This window comes from Chlamydotis macqueenii, chromosome 6 (genome assembly GCF_036417535.1).
Source record: "Chlamydotis macqueenii isolate bChlMac1 chromosome 6, bChlMac1.mat, whole genome shotgun sequence".
Lineage (NCBI taxonomy): Eukaryota > Metazoa > Chordata > Aves > Otidiformes > Otididae > Chlamydotis > Chlamydotis macqueenii.
In genome coordinates this window covers 20,943,940-20,964,436 of record NC_141561.1, presented here as the reverse complement: position 1 = coordinate 20,964,436, position 20,497 = coordinate 20,943,940, and the positions used below count along the sequence as shown (strand labels likewise).

At 38.9% G+C, this 20,497-nt stretch overlaps 1 protein-coding gene across 3 annotated transcripts in view; it reads right to left on the bottom strand.

The window, feature by feature from the left end:
- Nucleotides 1–12,060: 12,060 nt before the first annotated feature.
- The window catches only part of B3GALT1 (beta-1,3-galactosyltransferase 1), a 207,367-nt gene continuing 198,930 nt past the window's right edge, over nt 12,061–20,497 (bottom strand). For all 3 annotated transcript variants that reach the window (XM_086750867.1, XM_086750866.1, XM_086750868.1), the window contains 2 exons: nt 17,612–17,650; nt 12,061–17,027 (listed from right to left, as the gene is read on the bottom strand). In XM_086750867.1, the coding sequence (XP_086606993.1) occupies nt 15,818–16,798 (981 nt within the window). In that variant the 5' untranslated portion in view covers nt 16,799–17,027; nt 17,612–17,650 and the 3' untranslated portion in view covers nt 12,061–15,817. The remainder of the gene's footprint in view (nt 17,028–17,611; nt 17,651–20,497) is intronic.

Here is a 20,497-nt window from a genome sequence, read left to right as displayed (position 1 = left end):
TGCTCTTTTCTGATTCAAAAAGCGCTTTCTTAAAGGTAAACTTTCTAGGCCTCTTTTTGCAATAGAGATAAAAGACTTAGCCCGATAAATGTATTTGATGGTTTCCCAGGTTGCTTTGGTTGCAGAGTTTTTGGCATAAGCTGAAAGCTCTGTTTTTTTGACAGTGCAAGATGTGGAAATTATGAAATTAAATACAATTCTGAACCATTTTTTTTTCTGCTCTGTAGAAAGGTTTTTGTGAAGCAAATGTTCACATTGAGGAGAAGTGCAACAGATATGTGATAGGAGTTGTTAAACCTGGAACTATTCCCAGCATCTCGGAGAATTGGTTGATAATCCTGTTGAATTCAGGATCTTTTTTTTTTTTTTTCTTTCTTTCTTTCTTTCTTTCTTTCTTCCCTCGTTAGAGCATTTCTGATTAAAATAAAGTTTAACTTCACTGGAGCATTTACTCTATATTATGAGAAATAGGAAGAGAGTGGAGAAAAACACCTTAAATTAGAACAGAGAATCCAGAGGGAAGGACCATTATAGAAATCTCGGCCCCATGAATTAATAATACTTCACAATAGCTTCAGTGGGACTAAAATTTCACTCCCTATCTGTGTTGATTATGAGCTCCCCGGTTTACTCCTGGGGCTATAAAATGGAAAAGGATCCAATCGTGATTAAAGAGTAGGTGTGATTTGAATGGAAGGTGATTACTAAAATCTCCCTGAAGTCTTCCACCCTGCTTGTGCTGCAAGCTTTTCCTATTTATAATAGCATAGCAGAGCCATCCAAGCAGAAAATGACACCAGAGAGAAAGAGTTTTCTGATTGTTTCTGATTAGGTTCAGTGCTAACCTTGTAAATCTGTCTGTCAGATGGGGCACTGGCAAGTCATCCATAAACCTGGTGCCTCACAAAAGATGAAAGGGTGAGGCGACTCCCGCGCTTGTGTGTAGCTTGATACTTTTTTCTGTCTCCAGAAGGATTTTCATAAAGATAAATCTGGACTCTTGGATGAGAGCTATTGAGCTACAACTTAGCATTACATAAATTACTATACCTACATACAACTACCATGTGTTCACGGATTTGTGTGTGTTGTGTAACAGTAATTCCATGTTGGATTTATAAGGCCAACAAGGGTCCGCATCTTGGAGGTCTGTCTCATTTGAGGGTAGTGTAGTTTGGATTGATCTAAACACGGAGCTGTGTTTAGCAATTGAGTGTGTGTTACTCTTTCCCCTTTTTTTACCATTATCTTCATATTCCGTTGTCAGCGTAGATGAGCAGGGCCTTCTTCGTAGGCAAGATTTTAAATTTTTAATAAAATAATTGCAGATAAAGTCTTGTAAGGCTATATGTATTTAAATCCAAAGACAACTGGGGCTGTTACATTTGCATATGCCCTATAAATTGTTTCAGGCAAGATAAGAGTTTATGCTAAGAGTAACAGTACTGCAGTAAATTTAATATTCTTTCCCTCTTCTGGTATAAACCAAAGGCCTAAAAATACCTTTCGGAAGAGTATTCCAGTGACCTTGTGGCAAATCAAATTAAATTGAAGACAGCTGTTGGATGCAAAAAAATTACAACAAAGTGAATTAAACATTCAGTTTCAGCCCAGGAGACTGAGTAAACAGATTTGTTTTCCAGTTTATGGTGTGTTAGATGTGTGCTTTCAGTGTTACAGAAAAGTGACAGTGTTTTACTTGCCGTGAAATTGGCATCCTGATAATGTTTGGTACCATTTTGGTTTAATGAGGGATATACTTTGAAATACTGGGACGTGCAGGTAATATATTTTCAAATTCAGTTGAGGCAAAAAGCATTCTTTAGCCTAAGATAAGATTTTGACTGGTTAATAATTACAAAAGGCCTGTTTTGTTGCAAATGCCAGGTATCCATGGGGCTACCACTTACCAGATACACATTTAATGTATTTATTTGTGCTAATTACTGCCAAGGCAATGCATAGAAAAAATGATTTATACCATAATACTTTGTAACTCCATATGTCCCCATATGTTTATCTTTCATAGCTTTTATTTTTCTACACTGAACTGTCATCATCATTCATATTCACTTGGAAGTAAACTTGTGTTCACTAGATATTATGTTAACTTATATTAACTTGTATTTACAAGAAAAATCTCATCTCAAACAGAGGCTCCAAATGTTAGGAGAAGTCAGCATGGTTTTATAGAGGTTTTATAGAGAATCAGCTTAGGAAGGTGCTGTGATCTAACCCAGCTGGCTGGCTGGGACATGGACAAAGCCGCTCAGAGGTCTTCCTGGACTGGACAGCCGGGTACTGGCAGCGGCGGGGAATGGCCCCACGCTTCTCCCACACTCGGCTCACGCTGCTGGAGCTGGAATTACGCTGGTCCCTGTGCTGACTCTGGTGTGTCCCCCCTTGGTGCCATGAGAAGAACAAAGCAACTTTTGCAAAAGTAGTCCATGGAAAAAAAAAAAAGTTCTCAATTTTTTTTTTTTTTTAAAGCCATGGTGGAAGTTGGGAAGTGATGCTTTCCCTGCCCTGCGGTGTTTGGGATGCAGTGCGCTGCGCAGATTCGCCTTCCAAGGCCCTTGGACAGTGTGGTTGTAGGTGCAGGTGCCTGGAAATCATCACAGAGTGGTCCGTCCGTAACAGCCACGGACTGAGGGAGCAGACAGTGATGTGAGAAGTGTTTCTCGTGCTGTGACACGTTGTCCTTGTGGCTGGAAATGTCTTTTCCTATAGAGACTAGGTTGATATTTTGCCGCTGCAGAGCACAGAGGGAGCAAGCCTGGGTGTATGTGGAATGCAAGCAGGATGAGTGTGTATGGGCCTCCAGAACATTGCCTATACATCGTGTCGGTGCTCGTTATTTATACCCATCACACAGTCAAAGAGAAGAGGAGAAAATCCCATGGAGTAGGATGGCGAGGGCAGCATTGCCAGTAGGTACACTGCAGTTTGTGGTGTCGTACTGCATGTGTAGATTGTAAGCACCTGAAAGCAAGCACCTCGGCGGGGGTTCTCTCTTGTAAATTCAGTTATTTTCACTTGGTGGTATTACTGCTCGCTTTATACTGAGCTACATGACTATAAAAAATTCAGGATGAGGACAGTTCCTGATAAAGTATTTAATCCATCCTGGAGGTGTACGTACACTTTTGTGCTGCTCTTCTTTGTTTGTATGCTGCCTTTGCTTCCTATCTAGAAAGTACGTGGTAGCAATTTCTTAAACAAACAAAACTCCACTACTTCACATACCAATTTAATTTTACTGGTCAGATTTGATTTTTCCAAAAATCACATCAATAACTATTCAGCTCTCCAAATTATTTATTTTTTCATTCCCAATTTATATATACACACATGTATATTTATATAAAACAGTTGTGAACCTTGCAGTTCACAAAATAATTTATTTTCCTTTCCCTCTGTCCTGAAATGTTATCGTTTACAAGAGGATTTATCTCTTTGGGTGGGTCCCAGCATCGCAGCACCTGATGTGAGAGAAATGAGAGGTATGGGGCCCCTTTTTCCATTTCTCTCTCCTCCTCCCTCCACTTTGCCCTTTCCGTGGACAACTCTGTCTAGTGAGGAAATTTCTAGGACCCGCAGGTGTTGGGTTGCAGTTCATGTGGAGATGTGCGTGCAGACTCTTCAGAAGCTGTAACTTCTGCTGCCTGGGAACTGCCCCTTCCAGGAAGCCGTTTCCGAGCTTGCTCGTGGATTTGTGATTTAGTTCCTGATGGTCAGCAATGGAGACTGTGAAATGCAGCCGCACTTAGCGTTGAGCAATTTCTAAATGTTCTGTAATATGAACTCCCCCAGGTTTGATTTACTTTGGCAGTCATTTGTGGTTTTTAAAAGCTACCACTTACAATAACGAACAAAATTAAACCAGAGCTTTGATGTCTGCAGTTATGTGTAATACAGGGAAAAAATCCAAACCCATTTTGTGGCTGGTACTTCACAGATATGCCTAACTGGTCCGTCCTTACAGTATTGAGCTCTTGGTATGTACGTACCATGTTTTTCTTTGATTGTTACCTGTGAACTTGTGTTTTCCTGACTAGCCCTGGGTTCTGTTTGTATGTCAACACAAATTAAGCTAACGGAGCATTAGTAATGCTTGACAAAATAAATCTGTGCACTTAAACAATTTGTTACTATTTTTAAAGGCATTTGAAAAAAACCAACCCCAAACCATTTCAATGGCTTAGATGCTCAAATCTCAGTGAGAACCCTTTAAAAGCTTCTGTTGGGGACAAATATGTGCACCTGTTAACACTAGCTAATATAAATACATAGCAGTGGAGACAAAGGTTTCTGCTGCTTATCTAACACAGATCATAATCCTTATCTTAGTCACAAAAGAAATCTCTTATCTGTGAAACTAATTTTTATAATTAATGGCAAAATTATTGCTTTCTGGAGAGGAATTCAAAGATTATCTGTTCTTGTGGAACTGAACTATATTACTGTCTGAATTTATGGTAAGTTAATACAAAGAAAGACTATTTGTATATTATGTCCTCTTAGTGCAGGTATTGGCAAATTTAGGAGCAAGGACATAAATGCACTTTGCAAGATACAAAATGGTACCTGCATAAATTTCATTTTAACAGTCAGGCAGGTGAAGCTAAGTTAGCTCTTGGTGTATACCTTTTAAGTTTATATTACCAGCTTCTTTCTGTTTTAGATACTCTTTCAAACTAGCATGGAAGATATTTTTCCAGAAAAAAAAAAAAATTAAGTTTTAGTAATTTTTACCTATTGGTGATAGGTTATGTTGAGGAAATGAAACATGTGGCTTATAGTTAAATTAAGTCTATGTTGTAATTTAAATTTGCTATATCAAATAGGTATTTTTTACTTAAATGCACTGTTAGAACTGAATTTACTGGAAGGCAGTTTAGAGCAAGTTGTGGGAAGAAGACAAAGTGCATACAGCTCCTTGAAAATGCTGCATTTCATCACCATGTGAGTACTGACACTATTAAAAGTGCAGTTTTGCAAGTATGTACTTTAAGAACCATTAAGATAAATCTGTTCCCAATTGTCTGATGTGTTCCAGGCAGCTGCAAATCCCACAGATGATGTTGCCTCCCCCGTTGTGAAGTACTGCTTAAAGCAAATACATGTCTTGGCATTACAGCAAAATCAGAATAAACTTGTAGATCAGAAACAGTGGTGTACATGAAATTTCAGAACATGTATGTTTTTCTAAAGCTGTGTTATTATCTAACATACACTTTAAATAAACAAGTAGCCTTGTCACCTGTGATGTATCACTTCCACTCAAATTTCTGCAGCTCCCAAATAATTTGTGTTCAGTTCTTATATGTAAGGCTCCCTTGCTCCTTCTCCTGTGCTGAGTTTCTTCACCTGTGGGTGGTGATGTTGTTTTCACTTCCTCTCATAAAATGGTTTTGGACTGGAAGGGTCTTTAAAGGTCATCTAGACCAACCCCCGAATGTTCAACTTGCTCTCAAACAATAGGACAATAAGTAAAACCTAGGAAAGGACAGTCCTGTTTGCGCTAATCTCTCCTCATGATCTATCACCTATCCTCACAGCACATGTCAAGGAACAACAAAAATTTTCTCATTTTGTTTCTATTTTTTCATGTGTATGTTGACAGCCAGTGTGCACATGCAAGTGCAGCTTTCCAGATGCAATTTTTTTTTCTGTTTTTCTTTAAAAATGTTTGCATTATATTAAGCATTTTTTTCCCCTTAAACAGAATGCAGCCTTACTGAAATTGTGATACATAAAAAAATAAAACAAACAGAAAAACTGTTAGGTATGAAGGGCATGGAAAAGAAGAGAATGAAATATGATTGATGATCAGAGCTGGAAAGAGAAAACATGGGCAGCTGGTAGTATTAACACTGACAATCCGTATGGTTTTTAGTTTACTTACTGATGTGGCTGTCCCAGCATTCAAATGAAATTTAATATACTCTTCTGAAGTGGTATTTCTCTTGAGGTTAGCAGAGGATAAAAGTGCAAGTTTGCTTTCAATGACATTTCCAGCACAACAATTTCAAAACCATAAAAAAATTTAAAGCATTTCATCATCTAAAATGTCCAGGAAATAGATGATCTATCACAAATGAGACAAATTTATCTGCTAAGGGTTCGCTCTCCTTACAGCCTGGACATCCTAAAATGTAATGTTTAGGAGCACCATGATTTATTCTCCAAGGTCGAATGCGCTGTTCCCCAGTGGAAGCTTTGTGCCAAGGTGTAACCGAGGATCCTGCAAGGTTTCTGCCTGGTCATGCTAGAAAGCACCCAAACCTGGGGCTGATGAGAGTCTTCAGGAGGTAGGATCTCAGTGGGTTAGGATATGTTTCATTTGTGTTCTTTAGTAGCCATGCTATGAGGGGAGCCCTTTCTCTGAGAGGCGGCAAGGACCTGCCAGCCTCAGCAGTCAGAAGGGACTTTCCTTGCTAATCTCTGCTTTCCTCATACTGCAACCAGTGAGTTTAATAACATTCTTGCCCTACAGATTTTGTTTGGTTATCTAATTGGGGTGTACTCCTCTGTGGTACTTAGTGGGTGAGACATTTTTCTACTTACCTACTTAGACTTATTATTGGATGCATTGTTTTTGTTTGTAGTTTATTTTCGTAGAGTTGGTGCTTCTTGGGCATGAAGGTTTTGGTTACAGGATATCCCTGGAGTTCAAGACAAGAAGCAACATCTGGAGCTTAAACCTTAAAGTGAATAGAGTAGAGGTCTAGGTATTTCACAGGCTAATACATTTTCAGCTTAACCGGTGGACTTTCTTCTACAACTCATGTTTTAGCAAGTGACTTTGCCTTAAACAAGGACAACAGCAGCAATCCCCCACTAGCTACCTCAGTTGCACACTTAACTAGTGTTTTTTGGGGTGAGCATAAGGGTAATCAGTTTACATCTACTTACTCTGATCATTCTTCTAAGCATACGGATGAATATATTGTCTACGTGGTGTTCCTGCCATTCATCTGTCTCTGAGGTGCAAATATGTAGCAATATCTGTCATAATGTTAGGCACATTTTTGTCTAGTCGGGCTTTTTGATCTTGTTTCTGTATTGATAAAACAAATTGCCAATAACTGTTTTGTCAAATACTGGCTTGCAAGGCTCACTTTGTTTTCTTGTAGATACTACATGTTCAAAACTCCTTTTAAAGTAATCTGTGAACTTCTGTGTAATTTATTGCACGTAATTAACACAAGCCAATACTTTTCAAGTAATTAAATCAGTTTTAAAATGTTGCACAACTCACCCATCTGTTTGAAGTAACAGCTAAATTGCAGTATAATACAAATTAAAATGTGTACCTCTATAACCTCTACTTCTAACTGTATGCCAGCACTTGCACTGTGTGCATGTATGTTCCTCCATTAAAAAATGTAATTTTAATTACATGCTGTATATATTCTTTATTCTAGCCCATTAATTTTATCCCCATGTGTAGAAATGCTGAATCCAAGTAACAAGGCAGTAAATAATACTGGCTTTTAATGACCAATTAAAGCAGCCTATCATCAACCTTGGCATCAGCTGGGTTTGTAATTCAGTACAGATGTGCTGTGCTTGTTTAGAATAAAAAGGTGCTTGGGAAGTACCGTGTCAGGGTTGTCAGTACAGGATACCGCTCCCCGCAGGCAGGAGTGCTTTGTTTCATAAACTGTCCTGCAAGCAAAACTTGATAAAAATGGAAGCTGAGTGATTGATTACAAAGTGATGACAAACATATTACAGAGCTTCAGTGCACCTCGATGACTTTATCCCAAATGCTCTGGACCTTTTTGTGGCCTTTGTGGGAAGAAATGGTGTTCTATATAAAGTAAGTTCATTAACTAGACACTTTTAAAAATAGCATGCATATGTTGACACCTGCCATGTCTATAGCTGCTCCAGCCCTGTAGATGTGCTGTCTCTTCCATATCCTAGCAAAAGTTAATTTTCTGCTTTACATGTGATAAGACAAGCTGTCCTGTCTGGTGAAACTGATCCAATAACAGAGTCGTTGATACCTCAAAAACAAGGACAGAGAAAAGTACTGCTGTGCTCAGCCTTCATGCAAATACCCTTGTAATAGATTCAGTGCCGGATGTCTGGCTGTTAGAAAGATATGAAGAAAGTGGAGGCAACTTAGGGAGCAGAAACAGATAAAAATATTAAAACATTGAAATTATGGAGTAAAGTATACGTGATTAAATAGAAGTTAAAATGTGAAAAAATAGTGTTTTCAATTCTGATGAGCTATACAAGATTATGTGAGGAAAGGTAAAAGGAATAAGAAAAAAAAAACATATAAAGAAAGTGTGTGATACCGAGATCTGTTTAGCTGTGCAATGGTCTCTGCAGACGGAGGCAAAATGGCAGATGATGGGCCTAAAACTAGAGCAGGCAATACCTGAGAAACAGTTCTTGAAGGAAATACTTCAAGGGGTGCTTGTCCTCTGAAACTCACTGAATTCACTTTCCAGGTATTGGACAATGTAGGACTGTAAACCCTTCTGGGAGGGATCATCTCTGTGTAAAACCCCGTGTTCTTATTTTTTCTGGATGATTTGAAGGGGTACATTAGATGGGAGGATGCTGAGCTACATAAAAGCACATTAGGAAAATGGCAAGAGTGATGGAAACAACAGGGAAATGCAGGAAACATGGCAAGAGTGATGGAAACAACAGGGAAATGTAGCAGACTGAAGCAGATTAAAAGCGTAGAAGAATGGAGTGAGGCTGAAGAGATTTTTTTTTAAATCAAGCAAAAAGCTGAAACAGGGAAAAGAGAGGGAGGAGAAGGATGTGGTGGAAAGTTAAGGTGTCCTGTCTATCCTATCTTATGATACTTGCGAGGAGAAGAAAGATGAGTAGGAAAGCAGGCAGGTGACAGCTTTTCAGGGCTGGCTGGCAGAGGGAGGAGGGATAGGGAAGAGGAATGTGTTGAAGTCTTCTTAGCTGAAGACTTGCTGATGGCTGGAGTCTGCTTGGTGAGATGGGGCAGCTGTGGTGATGGGCAAGGGTATGTGAGTATGAAGTGGTGAGCTCTTTGGGATGCTGGAAAAATGGTAAATGAAGAGCTAGCTGGGCGTGGGGAAAAGGGAGGAGGTTTAGTGTTCCTTTAAGGTAAGAGACTAGAGCCAGAAGGGGTCCACACCAACAGCTTTGAGCATAGCGACAGGTCTGATGAACGGAGGAGAGGAGCTGCAGGGACACTGGCAAATCCTGATGCCAACTTGAAAAGACCTTGTCTCAAAATAATTGTCGTCTTATCAAGGAGGAAGAAAATTGTTGGGATTCTTCTAGATGAATGAAGTTTAGGAAAGGCATCATAATACCACGTTTTTTTTTCTCCAATTCAATGACTGCAAAAATAAAAGCTGTATAGGGAATGAGAAAGGAGCAACTGCAAGAAGTAGATACGGCTCTGTGGGGCTCTTGCTCTTGCCAGTGGCATGTATTTGTTCATGCTGCCAGAGTTTTTGTGAGCAGAATATAACATGTTTGTGAACTGGTGGAGGGGCAGGTGATAGATAACACAGCACAGAGTCCTCTCCTGTCAAGAGTTAGTGCTATATGCCTGCTTTCATTGTGCAGGTTACAAACCCATAGGCCTCATCTTCCCCTTTGTTTTCATAAGGAGTTAGGCTTAATGAGAAATTGGAGACTGCTACTTGCTTTGTCTTCCTGCTTGTATTTGATAAGTGTTGAAGTTTCTGGTGAGTGAAGTACCACCTGGAATACAGTGTTCTTCCACAGAAACCTTGATGATATCCCAGTTGATTTCACTGTGAGTAGGAATAAGACCCGAGCTGGACACAGAGAATGAAATTCAGCCCTTTACAAATGGACATAAATCACATTGAAACTGATGGGGCTTGTGACTTGAATCAAAACTGATTTGCCTCACACAGCTCAATCCAGATGCAGTCTGCAGTACCGCAAATAACAGAGACTGGTGTTTTACTTCATTGCCCTTGAGTATGTGTAAGAATAAGATTTGATGGATAATGGATAACTGTTGAAACTTCTTGAAATAGAAGGTTCTTTTTGAGGGAGGATTTTAATGAAGTTGAATAAATAATAAAAAATTTTAGAATGCTTCAAAATATTTTATGATTTTCTGCTCTTGCTTTGGCCTGCCAGCACTTCCCTAATGACACTGTAGGGAGCTCTCTGCTTCCTCCTTGCTTTTACTGCTATACTAAGGTGCTGGAGAGGTCTGCTTTCTCTTGGAGGAAAGAGGTTATGCTAGAAAATAGGCCAGAGAAAGGAAGTCCTAAAGGAAAAAGGGACGTAGGGATTTGGAATTGTTCTCAATAGTCTTAACTTAGCTGCAGATACAGTAGGTGCTACCCAACACATTTCAAGTTTGGGATATTTGCTTCCTCTAAATAAAAGTTGCCTGCACTACAAAACCTTTGCACATAATTCTGCACAGCTTGATATGTAGCACTGCCTTTGTAGAATAACTACTCAAGGATAAATCTTGCATGACAAATAAATCGCCTCTTGCTCTCCTTAGCTCTTTCAGGTGAGGCAGAGATATACTGTGGAGTCAGCTAACGTGCAGACCTAGCAGAAAAACAGATCTTTTCCTGCATTGGGCATGTCACCAGAGGACATACTTGAGACAACTCTATTACAGGTGCAGTTGAATCAATAAGGCATATTCATTTCCCTCCCCCCCCCCCCCCCCCCGATGACTCCTTCCATTTTAAAAATGGCTATTTTTAACAAGAGAAAAGTAAGCAGATATTATTCAGTACAATATTTCATGTCATACATATCTCCTTTTCTGGCATGTTGCTGCTTGAATAGGCCTGCTGCAGCAGTTTTAAGGTTTTTTTTACATATTGTTCTCACTTAGGGCAGTGCAATTTTTTTTTTTTAAATCTATGACAATCAATTAAGTAAATGAGAAAATAGAATGCTTGTAATTAAGATAATCAAGCTACATGACATCCACCCTACTAGTGCTAATATCTGTATATCTCCAAGCTGTATATTAATTAAACACCATGTAAATGTTGCAATTAGACTCAGGCTGCTACAGTGAAAACGAGAGAAAAATGAAAATTATTGGAGGAGTTCTTACTGTATGTGAAACTCTTAGTTGTTTTAAAGCATCTCATTATGATTTGTAAGGTTACTGCATTGCTGCAGACACTCCTGGGATGCCTGAGGACTCTAGCAGGCTTCCACTGCTTCAGAAACGGATGACCTTGCTTTCGAAAAGCTACGTTTCTTCTCGGGAGTGTGTGTTTTTTTTTCCCCACCGATTTAATGAATAGGTTTGGGTTACTGAGCTCTGAAACCAGTAGTCAAAGAGGTTAGATATTTCGTTCTACATGGGAAACTGCAAAGGACAGAATGGAGAGAGAGGAATTATTCTGACTAGTTCTTAAAATAAAAGGGACTTTGTCCTGCTTTTATGTTCTTATGTTTTTTGTTTTTATTTTAATATGAAGACCCTAAGGTCAGCCAGGCCTTCCTACTGGACAAAACAGCATCTTAGTATATTTGTATTGGGAGATAAACACTACATGAGACTGGATAATCTGACTGTATTCAGATTGTGCTGCTTCACTTATTTCTGGAGCTTTTTGTGGACTTTGGGAAGCAAAAGGCTCTGTCAGGATCAGCATGTGGCTCTAAGAGGCCGGGGAGGACCCCTTCCCTCTGTATGGGTACCCTCCCGGCGCTCACGCAGCAACTTCAAAGTGAGTTTATTGTGGTTTTATGAGATGTGGGTTTGGGGACATAGGAGCTTTTGATAGCTGCAAGCATGCACATTAAGGTACCATGGGGGCAGCAGCAGAAGGGAGTTGCAGGGCCAAGGCAGTGAAACAGCTTTGCCACCTTAGAACAGCCAGACTTCAGTCTGGGTAAGCAGGGATGCTAAAGGAGCTGGATAGGGCAAAGCAGATGATGAACCCATCTGCCAATTTGCCGGATATTGCCACAACTGTTTTAAGATTAAGTCTTTGGTGTCAAGTGAAGGAGTACACCTGATCAGTGTGGGCATCAGCTTGATGAAGCTGTTACACAAATAATGACTAAATGTAATATTTTTGTTGTGTTTATTTTTTCAATTATTTTTTTTTTAAGTCTGCTTTTACAGCACAATAGTCTTCCTTATGACAAATGCACCTATTCACTGGTATTGTGTTTTCAGATAATACAATTTACATTTCTAGAAAGAAGTGAAGAAGAAAAGTTACAGGACACCTTCAAATTTTCATTTCATTTTGTTCTTAATTTTTTTTATTTATTATTTGACATTGATACAAAAAAATAGTATCTAGATTAGCAGCTTTGCTGGCAATCCCACAAAACTGTAAATAATACTTTAAATGAATACACTCCTACAGACACTATAGATAAAACAATATATACAGTTTAGACAAATAAATACATAAGTACAGCCAGTCATATATAATGATACACCTAAAGTTTGGTTACTGTTGACGAGCTTTTCTAGTTAATTACACTCTTCATTTACAAATTGCCATTGCCATCTACATTATAAAGACAAAAAAAAATCCCAATAAAGAATCAAAATTGGTACTTAACATTATTATTAGAAAAGATGAACCTTGAGACTTCTGTTTAAATACTCTAACGGTTTTAGAAAAAAAAAGATTTTGTGAAAAACTCCTCCTAAAGAGAGACATCTCCCCGCTAGCTTCCTCACTCAATGTGCTTTGTTCATGTATGTTTTAAATTCAAAATGTGATTCTTCAAAGTGACTAGAAGCCAGCATGTCTTAACCAAGTTGTCGTTTTTCCCATGTCCAGTGAAACAAAATGACCTTTAAGTAACATAAATATTTATTTTGATTAAAGGAAGCCTAATGCAAACACTTGCTTGTTTTCAGTACCGCATGCGGCACAAATACTGCTGAGGGGAAGAGACAGTGAGCTGTGAGTAGACATATTGCTCCCTTTACAGTGCTAGCTTGCAATACTGCAATTTCTGAGCAAAGAGAAAATAATAAATCTGTTATCTAAGTGTAACAAGCTAGTGAAGTCTAGTATCAGAAAATTAATAGAAGTAGAAAATTAGGCTTTAGTTGTGTTCTTTTAAATTCACTAGACAATAAAAGAAAACAACTTGTACATTCAAAAGTTAGGGCACACATGCTTAAGGCTCTTGAAACACTGGACAGATATAATGCCTAACTCAGCTCCATGCGTAACAGAGTATTACGTAGCAAGCAGACTCTACACATATATACAGCTGAATAAAGAAGAAAATGCCTTAGAAATATGTACATCAGTTTCAAGATTAACTTTTACATTTCTGTTGAAGATCTATCTATAAATGGCAGGAAATACAATTTTTCAGCTACTACTTTCAAAGTGTACCTTCCAAATATTAATGCAGTCTATTGTACTAGGAGAAATTCAAGGCTGCCATGCTACTCGAGCCCTGAGATATCTGGATTGGGAGCCCTGCTGTCCTCTTGGTTACTAACCAAAGGCCACAGAAGCATCAGCAGGAGAAGTAAGGCCACCAAATCCATTTGGTTGTGGATTCAGAAACCCCGTGTTACTGCAGAGTGCAGGGGGATAGCAGAAGTGATTGCAGCCTGTGGGTGGAAATTATTACAAATTGTGTTCCCAGTAGGTCGGCATCCATGCTGGCTGATTTACCTGAGGGCTGGGGATGAGTTCCACCCTAGTTTGCCTTCCTAAACTGCATATTCTGGGGCTTGGGTAAGGAAAGGAGAGCTTCACCCAGTCACTGAGTGTGTGTTACATATTCATCTGTGCAATTAGCTGGACCTTGTTTAGCTAGAGCTCTGAGTTTAACAGGAAGCAAGAGCAACTTTAACAAGGACTAGGTCAACTAGGGAAGGATAAATCTTAATTATGCTGCAAGAGATTCAGTATTTTTATATAAAATTACTGATTTTCATTTGTGAAGGATGCACAGGCTTCTGTTGATTAGCAGTAACTCCTGAGCTATCTGTTGTGTAGCTTTACCTTTAGATCTGGAGTAGATTGGTTTGAAACACCTACTACTGCTTGCGGCTTGAAGGCCAGGTACTCTTCAGCTTATTTACAAGTAGTTCCTTTCAAAATGGTCGTGCTGCATCTGTGAATAAGACTAACTATTTGTCATGAAACTGCAAACCTTTTGGGGGTAACATCTTTGTCCTCTGTTACTGTTGTAAAGTGCTATGTACAGCTATGGCAAAATCAGGTCAGAGTTTTCCTTTAAATCCTTATTCAGTTAATTTCTGACATCTTTATTAACATCCTGAATAACATACAGACTTAACAGTTTTTCAATGTTACACATAAAGTGAAACGAATGAGACTTCTGTGTGTGCTGCGGATGGTGTGAGTAATCTACAGCTAATAATATATTTGGTGAGTTTCACATCTTTGTCGCTTGTCTGTGAATTCTTAATTCCAAGTTATTTGCTGAGCAATGTCATATTTTAGCTCTTTCTTAGAAGGCGGTGCTGAATAGAGATGGCTTGAATTTATCAAAGATTTTTTTCAGGAAGTAATTTTCCTGGTATTTCATATAAAAACATATAAGCACGTTATGAAACTCCAATAAAATCTTGTGTATTTGATTTCTGTCGCATGCTCTGGGGATCTCTTGAGCGGGACCTCAGTGACAGTTGGCTCTGTGATGAGTAACCTGGGAGATGCAGATTTGTAATAAAGGCTAGAACTTGTTTTTCTTTAATAGGTGATTCTTAAAAGCTTTTTTTTTTTTTTTTTTTTTGCTGTGAAAGCTATATGTAACTGTGATGTACTCTGCCCAATCAACAGAAAATTGATTACATTCTTTTATTGGACAAAATTCTACTTTTCTACACCATTACAAATCTGGTAGAATCTCATTCGTATAGGTACTGTAGCAAAAAGCAGCGCTTACCTTTAAAAGCTGCTTTTGCATTACTTTTCTTAGGTAAGTAGTGCTCTGACTGATGTTGCAGAAATACACTGCTTATTGACAATTTTATCGTTCAATATAATTATATATTGCTATGCAAGACACTTAATGGAGTGATCCACTGATACTAATGAAAAACGTTGCAGTTGCTTTGAAATTAGAAGTTAAAATACATCTCCCTTGTCTTATTTCACCTACAGATTCTGCTTCATTTTCAAATTGTATTAGATCTTTTAGGGGCTACTTTGGGCAGTGGAAAGAAATGAGGTATCTTCTGAAATAATTTAAAGGAATATCATTTGGTGGATAAAAATATACTTCAGTGTGTGAGTTTGTTTCTAAGGCCTGCGAGACTCTGATGTTCTTACCTGTCTAAATTCTGCTGTTACACCATTAGTAGGGTGTTTGGGAGTTGCACACATCGTGCTATGAAATACACGTGTCAAGATAGGCGTGTAACGTCAGTGCAAATATATACCACTCAATTTATTAACAAAACTTTAGAGATGGTTGTAGGATGTCAAAAAAGGAATAAAAGTATGTTTGTAATTCTTCATTTCTTGGGGCCTGAGTCTTATCTCAGAGGCTGGGGCATGAACTATTAAGCAGCTCATGGTAGTTTATTACTGTCCTTTCACATACAGATGCAGGAGCTGATATGTGTGATAGAGGGAAATATATAAAATTGGAGATTTGAGTCTAGATCCTTTCGGTTGATGTAATGTCCTTATGAAAAGAGCCTGAAGTCTGTAAACCAGTAGTCAACACGGGAATGAAAAATCAGTCATTAAAAATCCTCTCACAGTTGATATCCCACAGTTTAACCTGTAAATCAGCAGGTCACTTTGTCAAAAAATAACCAGACTAAACCAAAATTTTAAAAAAGGTATTTACATCTGTAAAAATCTTAACATCTAAGATGTTTCTTGCTGGACATGTCATTCCAAATTCTGTGCATTTCTTCTGGTGTTATCTGGTGCACTGTGATCACCCTGCGGTATCTGCACAAGCTGTAGGCCATTTTCCAGTGATTGAAGCCACTGTTTTGGAAGGGGTGAATGCCCAGCTTCCGAAGACAGAGTCCAACGTACACATCTTCAAGATGAAGAAGTCTGGTATGAAGGGAAGTTTTGTAAATCAGTTCTGCTACGTCAGCTGAAAAAATGTAGCCAGTGCCTGAACAGAAGGGTGGGTAATTGCTGTCGGGATACAAATCTCTCGGCATGTACCACTTGCTGCGAACATCTCTTATTGGTCCTCCATTTATAACATAACCAGTGAAGTACCTTCTCCTTGGCTTGGTGTTAGGTTTCAGCAGCTTATAAATAAGATTATCCATATTTACAAAAATATCACTGTCTGTCTTCATAACATACTTTGCTTTTGAACAAAACATTGCTACCCACCTCATCCCCATTAGTGTTTTCAGAGTGAGGTTATGATAAGAGTCGATAAAATCCTCCACAATAATGTCATGAAAAATTTGACTTTCTTGCTCTACCATTTGATTTAACACAGGATCTGTGTTTTTTCCAAGAAGAAATAGTGTGGCGATTTTAATTCCTTTAAAGTTGTTTTCATCTCCCCATGTTTCTCGAATGGCTTGCCTTGCATCAAACTCTTTGTGAGTTGTGCTGATAAGAATTACCAAGAAAGGGACGCTCTTCTCGCATTTGTTGGGTTCGTTGATAAGAAAGTCAAAGGAATGTGGATTTATAGGTCGAGTTCTTATGTTGCCAAAGGAAACGTTTTTCCTGGCTATGGATATGCTACTGAGCTGTCTGTGGCCAGTGTAGGAAGAAGTAGGACGAGTTATACTTAAGTACCAAAGAGCGCTTGCCCAACAAACTACTGTCAAAACGTATAAGCATGAGACCTTTGAAGCCATTGTTCCTCTAGCTCTTCTATTCCGTGTGATGACTAAATAGCCTTCGTACCATGAGCGCACCTATGTCCCAGAGAGGCAGCATATTATTAATGAAACTTGAAAGTTCGATATAGAAAAGTAACTCTGTAATCATTCATGGATCTCAAATAGGAACTATTAACCCTGTTGATACTCAGCTTTTCTTCTTTTACTAGCAGCGGCTTCCATTTCTTGGAATTTTCTATTATTTCTGAAAAACATGAAGGAAAAATTTTCCATTGCTTGATCATAAAAGCCTAGAGCAAGAAAAATGAGCTTAACTATGACTGGCTGTTAATAAGCTAAGTGTCTTAATGCATTTCCTGGATATCCTTTTTTTTTTCTCATGAGGTATGACAGTACAAGATAGTGTACTAGAATATAGAGGTATAACTCTAGTAATGCTTTTATGATTGATAACTTCTCATAGATGATAATATATAAAAAAGTTAAGCATACATAGCATGTTGGCTATTTAGGAAATTTTAAAGGTATACGAAAATAATTTTCTGATTTCTAGAGTTTTCTTGCTTTCTAGCATTTTTTTTCCTGGACAATCTTTCAAAATATGCCATGGAATATTTTAGAATTATTTAAAGAATGAAAAATAACATACTTTATCTTAGGATTAATAGCATCAGTGGCAACCATGCACATGAATACCCACAAATCCCATTTGGTGTACATATTGTTAATGTCTGCCCAGGTAACAGTAGCACACTTTGGTGGAAATCAGACAGAATGGGACAAACTGGTAGAGGTACGAGAGAGAGAGAAATATATATGCTGTCTTACCCATGTAAAGATCAGCACCCGAGTTGACTCCATAAAAGTCTAGAAATAAATTAACACAGTTCAGTTATTCTTGTTGGCTTTCTTCTCCTCTCCCCACAAACCAATCTTTATTTTTCACAAGCAAACATCATTTGTATACTACGTAAGATGAATCACAACAGCAGCCATTTAACAGCGTCACTTCGCTGGCTGGCGTGCGGAGCACCTGCCCACCTGTCCAGGGCTCCTGCGCCGGCTGCGCTAGTCCTGCCTCCGGCACCAGCGAGCTTTGAGGCTTCCCTGTATCTGGGGAACGTGCCAGCCCTGAAGCTTCCTTTGCTCTCAGCAACCAGTTCTGTTTATCCTCATTTCATGGAAATGAGACAAGCTGCGCTAAGCCTGCAGGATCAGTGCTGACTCCTCTAAAGGCACACCAGTAGCTGGAGAGTGCCTGTAGGCTCCGCATTCCTGCCTTTTACCATTGCATTGCTTTGGAGCTAAAGGATAGTAGAAGCATGCAACAGACGCGCTTTACACAAGAGTCTTTGAAATATTTAGTATTTACTTTGGATAGAATGAAACCTATATGGATTCAGATGAAAAGAGAGAAGCTCTCTCTTAGAAATAATTTTTCTGTTTCTGCATTGCTTTGACGCCTTGCTCGGATTACATCAAGATGCTTTTTAAGGAGCCCGTCCCTCCCCTCATTGGATACATCTGGTCTCCTTTTCCTTCCTCCAGAAGCAGAGGGGAGCGTGGCCCCGCGGCAGCCTCCTGCCAGCTGTTCTGTTGCTCAGGGTCTGGGCAGACAGAGCAACAGGGAGGCTCTCAGAGTTAAAGAACTGTTTTCCTGTGTCACCATTTCACACTGAGGTGTAAAAACAGCAGAGAAACAATCCGAATCTCTGCTAAATGTATACAGCCTCTCATCTCCCTATAGATTCGAATAGCTAGCGCTGTCCTGCTAGTCTTCATTATGCACACTTTCAGTTATTTGACGACCAGAACCCACATACCAATCTCCCCTTCCACAAAACAGGAAAATGTGAATTTGTGACCTGTTTCAGAGCTTCATGAGTTTTAATTGGTTTTGTGCTATAACTGGGCCAATTTAATGAGGCAGAGGTTGAGTGATCTCCTTCACCCCTTGTCACAGGACTTGGGGTTTGTGATCTTTTCCCACCAAGCAGTAGCAGTAAACTTTTGGGAGCAGTGTATTTGAGGCCTTTAATTGTACCATGGGGCTGCAGAACAACGATCTTGGCATACATGCATACATCCTTGTAAATAAAAACAGTTGTGATAAATATATACACAAATGCTACTGTAATGTCTGGAGAGGGGACCTGTCCTGCTCTAACAACCCACTGGGGTCACTGGGATGCAATTTGGAGAAAGGCAAATGCACCCGTGATCTCATTGGTTTTTCTTCTGACTTCATTGTGAATCTCCGATAACCACACTCACTGGAAACCCCAGCAGGGAAAAACACCAACCTGAAATGTCATAACGTAATGAAACCGTAGCAGTGTAAGGTCTGGAAGGCTGTGTTAATAAAGAAATACAGCAGTCACAAATTGGAGATCTGGAGTGAGAGCTATGTAGGGCAGTGTGTTTAATGGACTCCAGTATTAAGGTCTCACAAATACTTTTAATATTCTGCATGTGACAAATGGTTTTAGGAAAGCATATATTGCATTCTCTAAGCGTGTATATTCTTCTACATCTTTTCTATAATAAAGGCAGGTGCATTAGTTACCATGAATACTGTGCAGATACGTCAGGGAAAGAAAAATTGTAACCTGTGCTTCTTACAAACTGCAAAATTACATGAAATAGCTTTTCAGTCCAGCAATGTCATGGCTGCGATGTCCAATTTTGTGTGCTCTGAAAGGATTAGAGGCAACAAAAGCCTTACACCATTTTGAAGAAAGATTCCAAGCTATTGCAGGGATTTTTTTTTTTTTTTCTCAGTTATGAAACCTACAGATAACTGTTCAGGATGAATATTTCTTGTATTGGGCCTTGGATTTCTGTCTCTTGATCTTTTTCTGTTGTGTGTTTGGTTTGAGATTTTTTGTTTGTTTGTGTTGCCTTTTTAAAAAGAAAAATAAGCGTTTAGATGGTGTTTTTCAGTTTGGAGTGTTTTCCACCATTCCTGTGGTAATTTTTGAGCAAAGTGCAGGTGAAGTCATTAAGAGTGAACTGATTTTAGTTTTCCTGACAAGTGAAATTTTAGTTTTAATTAATTTTTAGGGAGATTGAGGGGGAAAACAAAAAGAGAGCTCCCTGCTTTCCTGGGATGGAGGTGTCTGCTATTCCTACTCTGCTGTGAGATGAAGATTAAAGTTCACATTCCAGCTTTACCTAAGCTTTTTGTTCTATACAAGGAACAGATTTGGAAGAAAACAGCACAAACAAAATTGGCAAATAGTGAAAATACAAAACCAAATTTACTATGCTATTTTAGCCGAGATTATTGTTGCCTTCAGGACTGATCTCTCTCACTCTTTGTAGGATCGGGAGGAGGTTAGATAAGTAGCTATGTCGTGTATTTTTTTTGGCCATAGGGCAAATGCTCCTACAGATTTTCTGGTACCATTTTTTCCTGCACAGTAATTCCAATAATGTTGAGCTTGCAAAAGCAAGAAAAAAAATTTCTTGATTAGGCAGGAAAACATGGACTAAATGGTGAAATACGTATTTTGTGATGATTTAGCAGTCAAGAATTTCAGAGGTGGTGAAATCCTATTATTAAAGACCATACTAATTCATCAAGGACCTAACCAAGTGCCTAACTCAGACTTTCCTAGAATTTCTCTGTGTTGAAGGTATCTTGCAAAATTATTCACAGTATCAAAGTCTATGACAGCAAATCTTTTCCTTGTCGTGTGTTGTGACCTGAAA